This window comes from Phragmites australis, chromosome 23, assembly GCF_958298935.1.
Source record: "Phragmites australis chromosome 23, lpPhrAust1.1, whole genome shotgun sequence".
NCBI classification, from domain to species: domain Eukaryota; kingdom Viridiplantae; phylum Streptophyta; class Magnoliopsida; order Poales; family Poaceae; genus Phragmites; species Phragmites australis.
In genome coordinates, this window is record NC_084943.1 from 7443463 (window position 1) to 7461912 (window position 18450).

The following is an 18450-nucleotide window of genomic DNA, read 5'->3' on the forward strand; positions in this document are numbered from 1 at the left end:
CGCTCATTTATTAATTTGAGTTAAATGCATAGTTAATTATTTACTAATCCAAAAATTATGAAACTAATTTCTTTAGTCTTCTTATATGATCCTCTATCTTCTAAAAATATATGAAATCTTGAAATAGTTATTGTAACATCCATGATTGAGTAAATGTGTTTGTCGGTGTATCAGGAACCGGGGGTCCCTTAGTCCCGAGGCCAGGCCAGCCGTCCGCCACGTGTCACCATCCCGCGAGGTCCCTCCCGCGGGATGAGGAAAATCTAAGTTTCGGGAGAAGATGCTCGGGGCCACAGCCTCTGGTCCCCGAGCACCCCAGTTCCCCAAGGACTCGCAGAGTCCAAGTACCGGGAAGAAAGTGCTCGGGGAGGTGCCCGGTCACCCCCGAGCACCCTAGTCCCCTGACGATCAGAAGAGCTAAGTTCCAGGAGAGAGTGCTCGGGAGGCTGCGTGCGGCAGCCCCCGAGCGCCCGATTCCCCGAGGGTCAGTGCAAAAGTGCTCGGGAGAGAGTGCTCGGGGTTGCACGTGGAGGCCCCCGAGCACTCGGTTCCTCGAAGGTTCGTGCGAGAGTGCTCGGGGAGGTGAACAGTACCCCCCGAGCACCCGGTGCCCCGACGACCCAGAATGGCCCCCGAGGGGCCCGCCAATGAGGTGTCAACCAGTCAGAGGTCCGAGACCGCATTTAATGGGCGTGCGCGGCCTGACATCCCCAACTGCTCCCGCCGCAGTGTCAGTCCCTGCCATGCTTTGGCAGAGAGGCGTGGGGTCATTAATTGCACGGGTCCCGTCCCGTATCATCCGGTGTATCTCGGGATAACGTTGACAGGACCAAGGCGTTCCGCCTGCCGCCCTGCCGTGGCAGAGGAACAAGACAGGGCGGGCACGTCGGGTGCCTCTGTGGCTGCCCGGTGGGCCCTCTCAACGGCGCCCGTCGCCAGGGCGCCTATAGTGACAAGTGACTGGACGCGCGCCGCTTTTTTCCACCGCCCCAGTCACTTCGCCCAGAGGAAATGATGACGCATTTCTCAGTCGTGGCATCTAAACTTGTGCCCCTTCCTTCCCGTTCGGGGTGTGTCGCGGCCGGCGAGTGCATAAAAGGATCGGCATACAGAGAGAAGAAAACATGGATAGAACAATTGGATTGAACACGAGCCCAAGCAGTCAACCGTGACACACTCAGACGAAGAAGACGAACCCCACAACGAACCAAGCCAATAGACAAAAACATTGCAAGCAAGCCTGAGCAGAGCTCCTGCCGAAGAACAAGGAGCCTCAAGCTCTTAGTTAGACACTATATTCTTGTAACCAGATATATCCCTGAGGGCTCCCTCTCAGGATAAGTTATTGCATCCATACAGGAGTAGGGTATTACGCCCCCGCGCGGCCCGAACCTGTCTAAACTCCGGTGCATTTACTTCTCTTTGCACTAGGTCGATCATCCCCCACCACCGGCCGTTGCATTTACTTCCACTTCCATTTATTTCTCCGACGAACTTATTCAAGATCATCCCCTCGGCCGAATCTCTAAAAAGGGGTCTCTCGGGATCCCTGCGACAGGAGTTAATCCTCCGACAGTGTTGTAGATAGATTAATTCATAACTAATCCATAACACTCCTAAAATTAGTGAAACCACTTTATTAGTTTACTTAAATAATTATTTGTGTGAGAAAAATAGTAGACATGACATAGTTAAAATACATGAGTTAATAAATGAGTTACACATTTTTCTTTTTTTTTTTCCAAACTTCTTCTCCATGAAATATGATGCAGAGGATATTATTTTTGAATTTTTTTTTACAGAAGGTCTTAGAATTGTCTCTAGTTTTTTTTGAATTTTTTATGATTTGTTTTATTTTTTTGAATTTTGGAAGTTTTTACAATAAAGTTAAACTTTTAGGTTTTTTTTTAAAAAATAACTTCTGGTAGGAAAGTTAAAATACAAATGATTTTTGAGGGGTTTTTGCATGAGACCCTAATCAATCTCTACGTGTGGATCCTTGAGAATCAAATGGGCACAATGAAAGGGGTCGAGCAGGATCAGAATGGGGCCTCCTTTTTTCTTTCTGGCTCCCTAGTTTTGTGTAGGTCTCTGCCTGGTTCTCTTGAGCGCCGGTGTGCCGGGTCTTGTACAGACGGTATTTAGTTTCTGACTTATGATATTATTAATAAATACAATAAGGTAAAATTTAAAAATTACATGTGCATATTTTAGTCTTATAGCGTGCACATCTATTTTGCTATTGAAAGTATAAAAAATTGTTTGCGAGTTTGAACCAATTTGCTTTTTTGAAGTTTGCTTGTAGCAAAATTATTCACAAATTGTTCTCATTTTTATGGAAAATATGTAGTAGCTAAATTTGATATTGCCTTTGAATTGGTTCTAATTTATTCACAAAATTTGTTGAACATCGGATCTGAATTGTCTTAACTTATTTCTTAAATTGCTCATGGATCAATTTTAATTTGCTTATGATTTTTCACAAAATTGCTTACTTAACTGCATTCAAGAGGCAGCCGAATAAATGGATTATTTATTAAATGTTTCCTCTGTTTTTGTCAAGTATTGAAGAGGGCTACATATAAATGTTGCAAGTTTAGAGGTAAAAAAGTCCAAAAATAGAATAAAATACTCAGACTTTTTAAAATAAAAAATAAGTGTGCATGCTACACGTCTAAAACATGCATGCATATTTTTTAAATGTATCCAATAATAGAGGCTCTCCACTACAGTCCTAAAAAAGAGGGTTGAGCCGGATCAAAAGCATGAACACGTCTAAAACATGCCCTTATCGGTGGCCTTTGGCCTCTCTAGGTAGAGGCACTCTTCCTTGCATAGACAGAGAACAAAGATATTATTACACATAAAAGTACTTCAATAGTTAAATATATATTTTTGGACTGCATCGATATTCAAAATAATATTTATCTGTAATTGGAAGAAGTATTTAAAGACGGACGTAGTACCATATCTAAACATGACAATGGTTTTTTTTTAATGGTCTCTAGCCATTTAAGAGAGAATGCACGCACGGCATGTCCCGGGCACTGCATCATGGATCGTGCCCTCCACCCCGCGCCGAGCCCAACCGTGTTCATCCCCCACTCGCCAGCCAAAGTCCACGGGCCACCACCATTCCTCCGCCTCCCCCCCCCCCCCCCCCCCCACAAACCTTTGCAGCTTCTCCACCACCGCCCCCTCCTCCCCGACGAACACGGCACCACGATCCCCACCCCAGATTTAGCCACCCTCCCACCGCAGCTGCATTCCCTCTCTCCTCCTCTCGTAGGAAGGCGCCCTGGTCGCCCTCGTCCCACTCTGGTCCTGCGTGTTGATTTCTTCTTCTTTCGTGCTGGTAAGGACGCCCTAACTTGCTGATTCTTCATTTTGGTCAATCGTTTCTTCGTGGGGTGGACGCTCCGATTCGTCCGTTTTATCGCGGATTCCTTAGCTGCGTGGTGGATAATTGCTGATGTCGGGTTTATTCCCCAAATTTCTTTGGGGGTGGTTCAACTGAACCACCATTCCCCACGTGACGTCGGGCACTGAGAGAAGAGTTATAATTGTTACCGTACATTTTGTATGCGAATGTAATTCTTGAAGCTGAGGGGATGCGGTTGGGCTTGTGCATTCTGCACACCAGTAGTATTGTTTAAGCCCTCGTTGATTTGCGAGCCTTTTTTTTAGGAAAGGCGAGCTTCTTTTCATAAGCAATATGAGATGACCCAACCATTTCTGATGATACATAAAAGCTTGTTTCTTGAATCTTGTATGAGTTAGAAACTTGTTTCTAGAATCTATGTGTGTGGAGAAGGACAGAAATATAAGGGAGCATAATTTTTTTACTTCAGGGCTGGTCTAGGGCTCAAATATTGCGTAGATGGGCTTCATCCAGGATTATATAATTTTCATTTGGAGACTTGAATCTCACTAACCTGTCCCACAACTAATTCCCAGTATTGTGACTCGAATAATCTAAACATGTTTTTTTGACACGTCCATAAACCATATAATATTGTTGCTTCGTGACATATTAAAACAGCCTAGTTATTTCCTTCACTCAATTGATTATGTCAGAGTTCATTACCGACTTTCTTTACACGGCAATGACTTTCCTGCCGTAATTTTTTTAACAGGATTTGCCATTTTGTTGCAGTTTTCATAAAGTATTTAAGCAAGGGCAAATATGGGTACAAAAGCTCGCCCACCGCCTACTGATGCAGAAAAAGCGGAGATTGGAGAAATAGACACAAGAGCTCCGTTTGAATCTGTTAAAGCTGCAGTGAGTTTATTTGGTGAGGTTAGGTCTTCATCTGACAAAGCTGTGAGAAAGCCCAAGGCTCCTCAAGCAGAGGTAGTAATTTTTAAATGATGAAAATTGAAATAATGAATGTAGCTACATATATGTTTGCACACTCATATTTTGACATGAATAATGAGGATGCTTGCTCTGACGTTCTACATACTTATAACATTAAAACAAACACAGTCTTATAGTTATTAAGCCTTCGTTGATGCCAAAACTGCTGGCTTCAAAACTTGCATCAGGAATTTCTCTAATCTATAACCTAAGGGAAAATATATCTACTATAAATATTGTTGATATAGTTCGACAGAAGAAGGATCAGATACTAATTTTCTTTATTTTGTTTTCTTGTTTATCTCCTTTCATTTCTTATTATTTTCAATGCAGTGCTTGCTTAAGATTGTTGCCTTTACTATATGGAAAAGCTATTCCGCCCTTATGACCACCTATTCCCATTCCAGTTGGGACTCGTAGGAAGGTTCCTGAAAAGGAAAAAAAAATCATTAATAGAGGACACACTATACGCACTTGCAATGTGGATTAATATGGTCGTTTGTGGAGGCATACATTAAGACATATGGGACTAAAAATATATAACATGTATGTGTTCCCATCCTTCTCTCTTTTGTTTGTTCCAAATGATGTATCTTACGTTTGCGAAATTCGACGTTACATGTCCATGACATGTCCACATATAAGTTTTTTTTTTTATATTTTTTTGAAAAATCTCTTATGCCCCAACTATAATGATGGGAGCGTCTACTCCCAAGGGCAGAAATGCATTTCTTTATTTTGTTTATTGAGTGATTGTTGGAACTTGGTGGGTTTCCTCAAATTTTAATCTTGCTGCACTGGTGGCCGAGGTCCTGAACCTCGGCGTTTAAGAGCCGTGATGGGCTGATGGCTTCCTGGCTGTCGTGAGAGAGAAGAGGGAGAGATAGAGGAGGTAGGGAAAACTTAGAGGCTTCTTATTGCATTCTTAGATTGATAATGACATGTATATATATAGCCGGCCATAACATGATGCTCTATAAGGAAACTAACAATCTGAGTTCTAATGGAAATATCAAATCCTGAAGTTATGATATCAGAACCTAACAAATAGTGAATATATGTTAACTAAACTGAAGCCTCGGTGCCTTAGCCCTTAAGCCACTGAGTTGTCTTGGGCTGTATGTCCTGCCCGGGGCCCATGATGCTGATACATTGCCATACATAACAGTGAGTGTGGATTTTTTCGTCTTTATAACCTTTTGCTTTGTAGCATATTTCAACATGTAATATAACTTACATGTACCGCTGTAGTATTATTTATGTAGTTTTTTCTCTCTCTCTTTCTTTGGTGGGGTTGGGGATGGGAATAGTGTTCGTCGATTCTTAATTGTCTTTTGCCTGCCTATTTTCTTTTTCCTTTTCCATTCGGTATAAAGAGGCTTTCTAAACTCACTGATTATTATAAAACTTACAATCTGCAGTGATGAGTCTTATGACCAAAGAAGATTGTCTAGCATTTCATTGATTATGCACAAATTTTATTTGATCGTTTATCTTGACTATATTAATAGTTTAATACATGTGGAGTGTTGCACAGTTGGCATCATTTGTTACAGCATATTTCTTTTTCTGTTCTTTCAGGACTTCTTTATTGAATCTCAAGTGTTTCTGTATAGCCCTCCTGGTTCTCCCATTTGGCTAGTAAAGGACACTAGTTGGATTCTTGGATCAATAACTATGCAAATTTATGTATTAGTTCAACTGAGAACATTGCTTTTTAAATCAAGCTGATTTGTAAATTACTTTTCATTGTTCTGGAATGGAAAATATGAAGAAAAGAAATATAAGTTGATTTTTTCCTCAATTCCAGTTACTTTCTATAAGTTGTGTACAAATAATTTAACATTTCAGGAACAGACGGGAATACATGTCACATTGCCCAATGTTGGCTTGTCATCCAATTAGATGACCAGAATTTGCCAACTAGCTTCTCTAACCTTGGTAGCGGACCTAGAACCCACAGCTCTGAGTCAATTTTTTTGCTTGTTGCCAATTTTCGTTACTCTTGATTCTACTATAATGTTTTTGAGGATGCACTTTAAGCTTATGGCCTAATTGGTTTCTTCATGCATCAAAATTTCTGTATTTAGGGAATGGATTGTATTGCCTGATTTCTCCTTTATGTTTTGCTCCTCAAGATTATATAAATACTGATATGTTGCCATAGCTCAACTATATAGTCTCAACTTTCAGACTTTCCATGGAATTTACTTGATCTATTTGGTGTCTGGTTGTTCAAATATGCTCTGATGCTTTGTAATTTTGAAATTATATTTGTCGCAGAGGGTGTTAGCTAAGGAGTCAGAGCTGCACTTAGCTCAGAAAGAGTTGAATAAATACAAGGAACAGCTGAGTAATGCTGAGACAACCAGAGTACAGGCCCTCTCTGAGCTAGAGAAAGCTAAAAAAACCGTTGAGGAGCTAACAGCTAAGCTGGATGCAATCAACAAGTCTAAAGATCTGGCCATTCAGGCAACAGAGGATGCAAAGACTCGAACCAAGCAGCTTGAAGGTGGCAGCACGAATGAAGGTCTTGGAACAGATGGTCCTCTGAAGCAGGAACTGGAGAGTGCAAGGGAGCAGTATGCTGTTGCTTTGGGGGACCTTGATGCAGCAAAACAAGAGCTTAGAAAGCTCAAGAAGGATTTTGAAACCTCGTTGAATATGAGGTTGTCTGCTGCCCAGCAGGAAGAGGAATCATTGCACTCAACTGAAGCCAACAAGGAAACGGCTAATCAACTTCGTAATGAGATTGCAGAAATTCAAGAGTCGCTTATGCACGTTAAGGCAGCTACAGAACAGGCACACGAAGAGGAATCACAAATCCTTGCTGAGAAGGATGTTGCTAGGAAAACATACAAACAAGCTTTGGAAGAAACACAGAAGAAATTGTCATCTTTGAAAAATGATTTTGATCCTGCTGCTTATGACAGTCTCAAAGAAAAGCTAGACCAAACCAATTCTGAGATTGCATCTATGCAGAAAAAGATAGAAGATGCTCGGGGTCAGGATTTAGAGGCTGTGGCTGTTGTCAGCACAGAGTTGGACGACGCTAAGGAAATGTTGCAGAAAGTAGCAGAGGAGGAAAGTTCTCTTCGGAGTTTGGTGGAATCACTGAAAGTGGAGTTAGTAGCTGCAAAGCAGGAGCACAATCTGCTCAAAGAGAAGGATACGGAAACGGAATCCATTGTTGGAGATCTACATGTCAAGCTTCAGAAATGCAAATCTGAGCTTGAGGCAGCTGTAGCTGCTGAATCAAAAGCTACATCGGCTTCTGATGACTTGATGTTGGCCCTTCAACAGCTGTCTTCTGAGTCAAAGAATGCCCTGAAGGAAGCTGAGATGATGCAGAGGAGTGCTGCAGAGCTAAGAGATGAAGCTGAAAAAGCTCGGGTTGAATTAGTAGAAGCTGAGCAAAAGTTGCAGCTGGCTTTGAAGGAAGCAGAAGAGGCAAAGGCAGCTGAAGCAAGGGCCCTTGATCAGATCAAGCAACTATCAGACAGAGCAAGTGCCGCTCGGGCCTCAACTTCAGAAACTGGAGCAAAGATCACAATCTCAAAAGAGGAGTTTGATTCTCTTAGCCGAAAGGTGGAGGAGTCAGAGAAGTTGAGTGAAATGAAAGTTGTTGCTGCTATGGCTCAAGTGGAAGCCGTCAGAGCCAGTGAGAACGAGGCAATTAAGAAATTGGAATCCGCCCGGAAGGAGATGGAGGACATGGAATTGGCAACAGAGGAGGCACTAAAGAAGGCAGAGATGGCTGAAGCAGCAAAAAAAGCTGTAGAAGGCGAGCTTAAGAGGTGGCGAGAGAAGGAGCAGAAGAAAACTGCGGAGGCTCAGCCTTCCACAGAAGCACAAGAACATGCAACTGGATCTCCGCCTGTACAGAAGGCTTCTGCTGGGAAAGCCACTGAGAAGAACGAGGGGCATCAGAGGAACAGTAGAACGTTATTGAGGAAGAGCTTTATGCTGCCAAACATCACAAGCATGTTCCATAAGAAGAAGAGTCATGCTGACAGCAGTTCACCGTCGTACATTCCCGGGGAAAAATCCGTGTAATGTACCCAAGGTTCTTGTTTGCAAGTTGTGATTCCAAACTCGAATGCATGATTGGACGCTATAATTTGTATAATATATTTGTTGTTGCTTGCGCCTTGCAGTATATTCCTGACATTATTTTATTCTCTCTATATGTATGTTTTCCCTGTTTCTTTGGCACTTTCTGAATTTTTGCATGAGTTCACTGTACCTCTGTAATTGAGTGTTATATTTAAGCAGCAATATTTGTTTGTGTTTCTGTTAGCTACTACGTCTAAGAAGTCAAAGACCTAAACAAATGAGGTTACTAAAAGTGTTTTCTGAAAAAGTTAAAAGTCTGTTTCTAAAAAAAATGAATAAAGTTGAGAAGCTGTTTGAGAGGATTTTTTTTTTAATTTTTGATGTGACGAGAAGTTAAAAATTCATTGTAAAAGTCAACAGCTAAAATCTAGAATTAGTTTTTTAAAAAACCAAAAACAATTTTTTAGCTAAAAGACAAAAATAGAAGTCCAAACAAACAATCCTTTAATCATATTCTTGCTGAATTTTTGCATTAATGTATTATGATTTTTACATGTCACAAATTTTAGTTAGGCTTATATTGCAAAGTCTATCTGCACCATCAGCCATGATATCTGTAGAGGCAAATCTTTTTTTTTCAAACGTGCAGGAGAACTGCGTATCATTATATTAAGATTAGGAAAAGTATAAGTACAAAACCGTATTAACTGCCAGGTTTGTTCTTAGGTGTATGTTCGCGCCACTACGACCACGACTAAGAGAAATCAACTCAACAACGAATGCAACCTAACAGCCCCCTACACCAAAGCCAAGCCTCCTCACTAATTTGGCTTAGCAGAGTGCGGACAGATGGATGGGTACTGTCAAAGATGCAATAATTGTGGAGTTTCCAGATGTACCAAGCTACAAGGATCACTAGGGAGTTGAAGCCCTTTCGTGACTCTTTGGGAGCTCTCCGATGAGCTTGCTGCCACCAAGTCTGGAAAACTGTATCAAGCACCACAGGTGCTAGCTCTTGCAGACCAATCCGTCGAAGCGCCTTGAACCAAATCTCTCTAGCGAAGACACAATCCGTAAGCGAGTGTTGCATAGTTTCTTGTGCTTGATCGCAGAGCGGACAACTCTGCGGGTGTTGTAAGCCATGACGCTCAAGACGGTCCGTTGTCCAACACCTATCAAGCGTTGCTAGCCAAACGAAGAACTTGGCCCACAACGGCTTCCACGTCTTCCAAATCTGCTTATGAGGCTCAAAGTGGATGGCACCCATGAAGAAGTGACGGTACGCCGATCGTGTCGAGAACACGCCCGAGGTCGAGGGTGCCCACAAGTGTTGGTCAGGGCATCCAGCACTCAATTCCGTACCATCAACTACATCCCAGACATGCAAGTACTCCGTCAACGCTGGCTCGGACAAGCCACCCCTGATGTTCCAAATCCAGGCCCGGTTTTGCAAGGCGTCAAAAACTGTGCGCGTAGCGACAACTCTTTTAGCCAAAAAAGGAAGCAAGGTCAGAGCCAAATCCCTCAACGAGCGACCAAGAAGCCATCTGTCTGTCCAAAAAAAGAGTTGAATGGCCATCTCCAACCTCGGATATAAGCGACAATGCGAACATTGCATGAGCATTAGATGGAACAGAAACATTGAAGGTTGCCCATGGGCGCTCTGGCCGCGTTTTCTGCAGCCACAAAGACCGCATCCGAAGAGACTGAGCGAAGAGCTCTAGGTTGTGGATGCCGAGGCCTCCGAGTTCCAGTGGCCTACACACCCGTTGCCAGGCAACGGCACAGTGGCCGCCATGGACCTGTTGCCTGGCCTTCCAAAGGAAAGCTCTTCGTCTTTTGTCGAGGGCCTTAATGACCCACTTCGGGACATCCAGCGCCATGAGGGAAAAGATGGGCACCATAGTTAGCATGGCCTGGACAAGGACCGATCTCCCAACCGTGGTGAGAAGGCCCTCTTTCCAGCCAGGAAGAAAATCATCGAACTTGTCCATGAGTGGTTGGAGATCAGCCCTGCGTAGCTTGCGAATGGAGAGAGGCAATCCCAAGTATTTGCAAGGGAAGCTAGTGACTACACATGGCAATTCCGAATGAACCAGCTCGAGGTCACTCTCCTGGCACCGAATAGGAATGATCAAGCTCTTGACCATATTGTACTGCAGACCGAACACGTCGCCAAAGGCACGAAGAATGGCCTTGGTCATTGCAAGATCCTGGGATGACGGACTAATAAACAACACCACGTTGTCCGCATACATTGATAGGCGGTGCCCAATGTCTTGGCTTGCCAATAGCAGGAGCAAACCCTCACCTGCGGCCTTGATGAACAACGAGTTCAACATGTCCATTATAAGGATGAAGAGCATCAGAGATAGAGGGTCGCCCTGACGGAGGCCACGACGATGCACAATAATCTCCTTCGGGCAACCATTGAGGAGGACTCGCGTTGAAGAGGACGCTAGCAATAAGCACATCATGTTCATCCATTGAGGTCCGAAACCCAGATGCGCGAGAACCTCCAGCAGAAAGGACCAAGAGACTGAATCAAAAGCCTTTGTAATGTTAAGTTTGAGGAGAACGCGAGGCTTCCCTTGAGTGTGCAGGAACTTGGCCATGTGTTGGACGAGCAGGCAGTTGTCTTGAATGCATCTATCTTTGACGAAAGCGCTTTGATTCACGGAGACCATTGAAGGCAGCCTCGACGAAAGACGGTTAGCCAAGATCTTGGTGACAAGCTTTGCGAAGCTATAGACCAAGCTAATAGGTATGAAATCCCAAACTTGGTCAGCATCCGGTGCTTTGGGTAGTAGAACAAAAAAAGCTGAGTTGAGGGGGTGGAGTTTCCTGCTATCTCCGCCATGCAGCGCCCGTAGCGCATCCAGAACATCTACCTTGATAATCTGCCATCACACTTTATAGAAACGACCCGTGAAACCATCTGGACTCGGCGTCTTGTCCGACAGTAAATGCTTAATAGTCTCCCAAACCTCCTCTTCCTCAAATGCCCAATCCATGTCGGCCAAATCGTAGTCAGCGGGATGAAAGGCCTGAAGGCACAGTGTGGAGCTCCTTTGATGCGGGGAGCCAAACATGTCCGAGTAGAAATCCCAAACGGCATGCGCCTTGTCCTCCTGGGAAGTCAATATGTGGTCGTCAACCTTGAGACTAGCGATGAAGTTCTTCTGTTTTCGATATCTGGCATGAATGTGAAAGAAGGAAGTGGTTGCGTCGCCCTCGTGCAGCTAGGATATCCTTGACCAGGAGCGCGCAATAGTGCGTTGCAGGGAGGCCAGGGCTAGACAATGATGCTTGAGCCGACGGGCAGCCAAGACTCCAACTCAGACAGCACCCTGCCATCCTACGCCACGTCTAGGCAGTGAAGGAGCTCACGAGCCAGCTAGAGCTAAGATGTCACATAGCCGACCCTCCTGAGGCTCTAAGCTTGCAGGCCACGAGCAAGACCGCCGAGCTTCAAGGCAAGATGATGGACATGACAAACTTCGTCCACCGGAGACGACCAAGCCTAAAGCATCGTCTCGTGGAAACCCTCAAGGCTAGGCCATAAGCTTTCGAAGTGAAAACGCGCCTTTCCCCTGATATTGTCGCTTAGCCCCAAGAGGACGAGGCAGTGGTCTGAAACTCCCACTACGGAGCTTTGGAGCAGGCAATTGGGGAAGAGCTCCTCCCAATCCGCCGTACAGAACACGCGGTCCAGATGAACCAGAGTCGGCAAGGAGCGCTCGTTCGACCAGGTGAACCTTCTGCCTAAGAGCTCAATCTCATGCAGCTCGAGGTCGTCGAGGAGGTAGCGAAAGTGGCCCATCATAGCGCGGTCAACATTGCAGTTGTTCTTATCCGACGACCTATATATCAGATTGAAATCCCCGGCTAGAGTCCATGGCCCCTGACAACCAGATCGGATATCACGCAGCTCCTGCAGGAACTGAATTTTCTCAACATCCTGTTGTGGACCGTAAATTGTTGTAAGCCACCATGGCCGGTCGTCCACATTCACGAACCGAACCGACACGGAGTAAGCATCGACCCTAGAGACAAATCTTGAGCACTACAGGGGTTTAACCCTGTTATTTTCTCTTTTTTTTTATTCAAGGGTTAGCTATTTGGGACCTTAAATGCAGAAGTTAAGCATTTCTAGGAACCTTCCACTCCAATTAGTGAGTTTAGCGACGACGACCACTCCAAACAAACTTAGGGACCGTCAGTATATTTTTCTCTTTTACAGTATATCAAAATGTACAGTATTGTACCTTAAAATGTCTTGCTTTCAGCGTCCAATTGGGTACCCCATGGCTGGATTCTCCATTCCAAAACCCTAAAACCCTTAACATGTACAGTATTGTACCTTAAAATGGAAGATGTTGATCAGTAGGATGAAACTAATGAAGGGAGTGATTGTGGAGTTCCACAGTAGAGAAACACATACATCCCAGAGAAACACATACATCCCAGAGAAACATATACATCCCATCGATCCAGAGTGCACAAATGTTATACAAGTGTCAGCCTGTCGGGTGCCCGTACAAGTATGGCGCATAATTTGTTGCCTGTAAGCATGCGCAAATTGCAAAACAAAAGAATGCTAAGTTTAAGAGCTGCAAAGTAAGCTCAGATACATGTAGGCACAAGGTGTTCGGGCATGTGGTGAAGTCCTTGTTTTCTGATGATCCTGCATAAATCATCTCACAGAATCAAACATGATAGTAATGGCCTGCTTCACAGGGATTCCCCAGAATATGTATGAAATAGTGCAATTCCTCTGAACTTCTTTTGAAATCATATCTTCTGAAAGGGGCTGAAAAGCTGTATTTATATGGGAGTACTTCAAACCTGCAAAAGAGGTCTGTATCCGATGGAGCAATCAAGTAATCCATCTACTCAATCCTTTCAAGATTATATTTTACCATCTTCTCAAGGGTACTTCTGAAGTCGCTTCTCGGAAGGCACTGCAGATTTTGGATTGCTAATTCACCCTTCTCTCTTGCAAGCTCATGTGCCCTCCTTATTCCGTCACTTCTATGAACAAGCTCTATGGCAGCAGCTAACGAATCCGTCTCACTGAACTCGGAATCAATGATCTCCCTTAGCTGTGGTTCATCTTGCAAAGCGAAGATGACCGGAGCTGTCAGATTTCCCTTTGCCAAGTCACTTCCTGCTGGTTTGCCAAGTTGTTCAGCTGATTGGGTGAAGTCCAGAATGTCATCAACTACCTGGAAGGAGAGCCCAAGATTCCTGCCATATTCATACATTTGTTCACAAATAGTGGTGCTGACACCACTGAATATGGCGGCTGACCTAGTGCTTGCTGCAATCAGAGAAGCAGTTTTGTAGTAGCTCTTGAGAAGGTAATCATCAAGGGTGACATCACAGTCAAAAAGAGTAGATGCTTGTTTTATCTCGCCACTTGCAAAATCTTTGATTACCTGTAAGAGCACAATTTCTGTAAAGCAAATCTTGTACAGTTTTAAACAAGGTATGAAAGCTTGCTCAGGTCCTTGATTACCTGGCTGATCAGCTTTATCACTTCAATGTTTTCTAGGTTTGCAAGAAACCAAGAAGATTGTGCAAACATAAAATCTCCAGCAAGTACAGCCACCCGTGTACCATATAGCTGATGAATAGTTTCCTTCCCTGAAAAACAATCAAATTCACATTAGGCTCAACTGGTCAATTTGTAGAATCTTGAGCCATTCATTCTATCATAATGAACAAGATGGGTTCAACATTGAGATTAAACATTTGGCTGCGGAGATGGTGAGAAGATTGTTTATCCTCTGTGCCCACCTAGGTTCAAGACCTAGGACAGGCTCGAGTGATCTCTTTCTTAACTAAATGTGGAAGCTCGTGGCTAATTCTCAAACAAAAAGGAAAATGAAAACATGAAGCCTGGAATATGATGATTTCCGTTTGATGACAATCTGATGATTCCGTTTGATGACAATCACGACATGCCCTAAAAGGAATATGAGAAAGAAAACCAAAACAAATCATGATGTCCAAAATAATATATGCCTGTAATATTGGAAATGTTCCTATGACGAATAAATTGAAAAGGCAACATCATCTACAAACTGAAAAGAAAAGAAAAGAAAAGAAAGAACAAAATTTTGACATTATTGCTGACTTATTTGAAAATAACACACCCTCCAATCCCAAATATAAGTCTATTTAGGTTTGTCCTAAGTAAAGCCTTTTTTAGCTTTGACCATAAATAGATAAAAAATCATATAAATTGACAATACAAGGTTGATGTTACTGGATTCATCATGAAAAATTCTTTCATAACATATATCTTTTTCTATTTGAAATAATATATTTTCATAGATATTGTTAGTAAAATTGTCATATTGGACACTATGTCGATGTCCGAATGAACTTATATTTAGGATCAGAGGGAGCAATATGTACCTCTTCGCATTCCACTATCATCTATGACATCATCATGTATTAAACTTGCAGTGTGAATCATCTCGATAATCTCTGCCAAGCGTTGATGTTCTGCAGTTAGCTCCCTGGATTCCATAAAAAGAAAGTCTACGTGAATAATTCCAAAACATTCCTTTAGAAACGGTAAGGTTGTAATAACAAAGAGAACTTACGACAAACCAGCTAATCCAGAAGTTGCTCTAGACACCAGAAAAACTAATGCTGGTCTTAATCTCTTTCCACCAGCACCAAAAATTTGTTCAGCCGCAGAAACCAAAACTGGATTTTCTGCACCAATAAGCTATTGAAGTTATGTTAGGTGTTATTGTGATAGGTAGGAACCCAATTTGACAAGAAAAAGTAAAAAAATTGGCCTATTAATATGACACAGTTATTAGTATTTGCTACCATGAAATGTTTCTTAAGTTTGGTATCTTGCCTTATAAAAACAGAGAAGTGGTGAAAGAAGTGAGGATGCAAAAACGTCAACAAGAACCAGCTAAAGCCATTTGCCACTTGTGTGCTGCTAATCTCCAAGCACCGTATTTTCATCAAAATATAGGAAGGTCTCAAAAGGGATGCACCGGTACTCAACTCTCACTGCCTTTAGTAATCTAGATAACACATTCCCATGCACTCTGCAGTAAAATACTGAATTCCAACAACTGCACAAAGGTGCAGAGCAAATGATGTCTATTTCTTTCCTTTTGGTGCTTGTTTGTATATTTTCCTCAAAGAACCCCATCAACCAGTACATAGTTTTCCACAAGAATCTCAACTCATGTGATAGCATATATCCTCTTACCCTCGCAAAAAAAAAAAAAAAAAACACAACAACAACAGCAATTGTCTCTTAACTGCTTTGACATATAGTGCCAATTAGCAATCAAAACTCTGGGAATGAGATCTCTCCAACAATTTGTGTTCTCCATATCATTCTTCTAGCCGTAGCTTCCTCTCGTTTTGGTTCTTGTAACTGTAGATTCGTCCCAGTTGCTTAAAAACAAACTTGAAGAAGTAGCAACCAGTACACGCTTGAAGTCATACACCCAGAACCCACAGAGGGGGGCACCCATGTTGTGGCGTTAAAGCACAAAGTTGTGGCAGCCGGAGTCATGGGCACTCGCGAACCCAACAGAGAAATTTAAAGAGCATACTGCCCCTAGGAATTGAACAAAATATAAAGTGATTTCCTGTAATACAAAGGCCTAATCCGTAATTTCAAAACTGGGTGACACATGCCTCCTAGCATAATGTAGGTGAACCCATGCATGATCTCAAGTTCCCACTTTCACAAAAAATATATCAAAGATGCACTGTTTCTCCTATGCACACTCAGTTTATAGAGTACACTTGCAGAAAGTCCTCAATATTAGGGTCAACCCATCGCCACAACCTTTTCTTTTCCAGATGTTCTGATTGATATTTCTGTTCTACATCATAGATGAACAACTGCTTGGTTTGAGGAACTGGTCAAAACTAAGTCAATTCCTAATGAAACAACTAGTAACAAAATGCAAATATAACAGTAATAGCAACATGTGGAAGTGATTTATAGACAACCACAAGCTCATGTTTGAACTGGATGCAAGTGCAAGCACTATGATCTCTTTTTTTTTTTTCCTCGATGATCCTTTTAAAATGAGTATTCCACAACTGGCCTAACTCATTTCAACCACCAGCTTTTTGTCAAATGTACTCGCAGAAAGAGACACTACTTAGTCCTAAAAATAAACATCAAACACGAAGGAATGCGTCTCTTTCCAGAGCAATCGGGATTGAACTGAACAAAAAGCTGCAGCTTTTATCAGGAGAAGGCAAGACGCTCACTGATTTCAGATTGTTGTTGAGCTTCAGCAAGTCGTCCGATACGACCTCCAAAAGCGAGGACACGGAAGTACGCTCGGGCACGCTCGTAGTCGTGTCATTAGGAATCGTCGCTGCTGGCACATCGATTGCAGCAAGGCCTGCACAGACAGACAGACAGACACACACACCGACTCAGGCCGACTCCAACACTGCCACGCTGCTGAAAAGAAGCGCTGAGTGCCAACAGAAGTCAGACGAACCTGGCTGGCTGGGTGAGACAACAAAGCAGACACCTGGCGCGCGCCGCCTCGGCGCCACCCGGCCGGCCCACCGGCACCGCACGCGCTGCTGCTGCGTCTGCGCGCCGCGGCGGGAGAAGCACCCGAGCCGGAGCTGCTGCGGAGATGAGTGCGATGGGGCGGCGGTGGCGTGGCGGGAGAGGTGGGAGGACGAGGCGAGGGAGGACGACGGCGCCGCCATTTCTTTGGTTGCCGCTGCGACGTGCGGTGAGGCTGTTGACCGCGTGCTTTTGGGAGCTTGTGGTGACACGCGACGCGGCAGGTGACCACAGGCGGGGGACCCGTGCCTGCGTGGGCGGCTTTGTATGGCCGCCCGCGCCTTATCGCTGCCTTGCTCTGTGATTGATAAAGATCTCAAATTACTTTTTGAGAACATGAAATTGATAAAGATCTTACTATGGTCTGTGATCCATGCTCTGCATTGCTAGTGCCTCACTGCACTCTAGATAAGGACTTCACATGATGTTGGATCTCAAATTTAATGCTACAGCGTCTAGTGAGTAGCAAAATCGGCAACGTCCACCCATCTGACTGTAGGTACTGTAGCACGATGTGATATTTGACTGTAGGTTAATGTAGCTTTAACATTTAATATTTGCATGTAAATTTAATATTTGACTGTAGGTTAATGTAGCTTTAACATTTAATTTTTGTATGTAAATTTAATATTTGACTGTAGATTACGGTATTATACTGTAATACTTGACTATATATTAGATTTTGGTACGGTAGCATTCTGCAATATTTGACTGTAGATTATTGTAGCACTATAGCATGTTACTGTGCATCTCTGACTCACACTTGTGAAGTAAGGGATCCGAATCCCTCGCACTCCAGCTCTAGCGACCTAGGTATGTTTCTTGAAATCCACAAAGAGACGACTATAGGTTTCAATACAACCTCAATTGTGCATCTTCTCTTCCAATTACCATGTGTTGGTATAAAGTAATATTTCAATTGTAGATAATAGAGATATGACCTTGGTTATGAGCTAATGTGAAGCTTGCCCCCTACCTCTTCGCAGCCAATGGAGCCCCTGAGCCTCCAATTATTATTTTTACCATGGATAAGAGAGAGGAAGAAGAAAAGAGAGAAGAAGAGGGAGAGAGGTGGATAAGCTCCCTTGGCTCCTCTGCATCTGCCACTGACTGCACGGTTTTGGACACTGACGGGGTGGTCAACTAGCTTATGTGTATGATGATTATATATGGGACATGATAGGTAATGTAACACTATCTTATCTAGTATGTCATTGTTCATTTTTTGTCGAGCATTTCAGTTCCTTATCCTCTATGTGCATAACTTGACTACATGAATGTCATATACAAAATTTCAAACGTTTATGATGAGGGCATCCCAACTTTCAACGACCACGCTGAAGATGATCATCTTCGCGACCAAGATAGTTGTCTATGCATCAAGGACCAACAATATCAAGGACCAATCACGAGAAGGCATACTAAGCAAATACATTATCATGTG

At 43.3% G+C, this 18450-nt stretch overlaps 2 protein-coding genes across 3 annotated transcripts; one reads left to right on the forward strand and one right to left on the reverse strand.

Moving 5' to 3' along the window:
- Positions 1-3167: 3167 nt before the first annotated feature.
- On the forward strand, positions 3168-8659 carry LOC133906170 (WEB family protein At5g55860-like). 2 transcript variants are annotated; one of them, XM_062347976.1, is made up of 3 exons: positions 3168-3355; positions 4137-4354; positions 6644-8659. In XM_062347976.1, exons 2-3 carry the CDS (start codon positions 4187-4189, stop codon positions 8414-8416), a joined length of 1941 nt encoding a protein of 646 aa, XP_062203960.1. In that variant the 5' UTR covers positions 3168-3355; positions 4137-4186; the 3' UTR covers positions 8417-8659. The 2 variants fall into 2 exon arrangements, with proteins under 2 accessions (XP_062203960.1, XP_062203959.1); XM_062347975.1 differs by having other exon boundaries at positions 4157-4354.
- Positions 8660-12880: 4221 nt separating this feature from the next.
- LOC133906116 (probable solanesyl-diphosphate synthase 3, chloroplastic) lies at positions 12881-17350 on the reverse strand. The gene is made up of 6 exons (XM_062347902.1): positions 16930-17350; positions 16691-16827; positions 15034-15161; positions 14843-14946; positions 13938-14065; positions 12881-13857 (listed from the first exon to the last, which is right to left on the reverse strand). Exons 1-6 carry the CDS (start codon positions 17342-17344, stop codon positions 13309-13311), a joined length of 1461 nt encoding a protein of 486 aa, XP_062203886.1. The 5' UTR covers positions 17345-17350; the 3' UTR covers positions 12881-13308.
- Positions 17351-18450: the final 1100 nt, after the last annotated feature.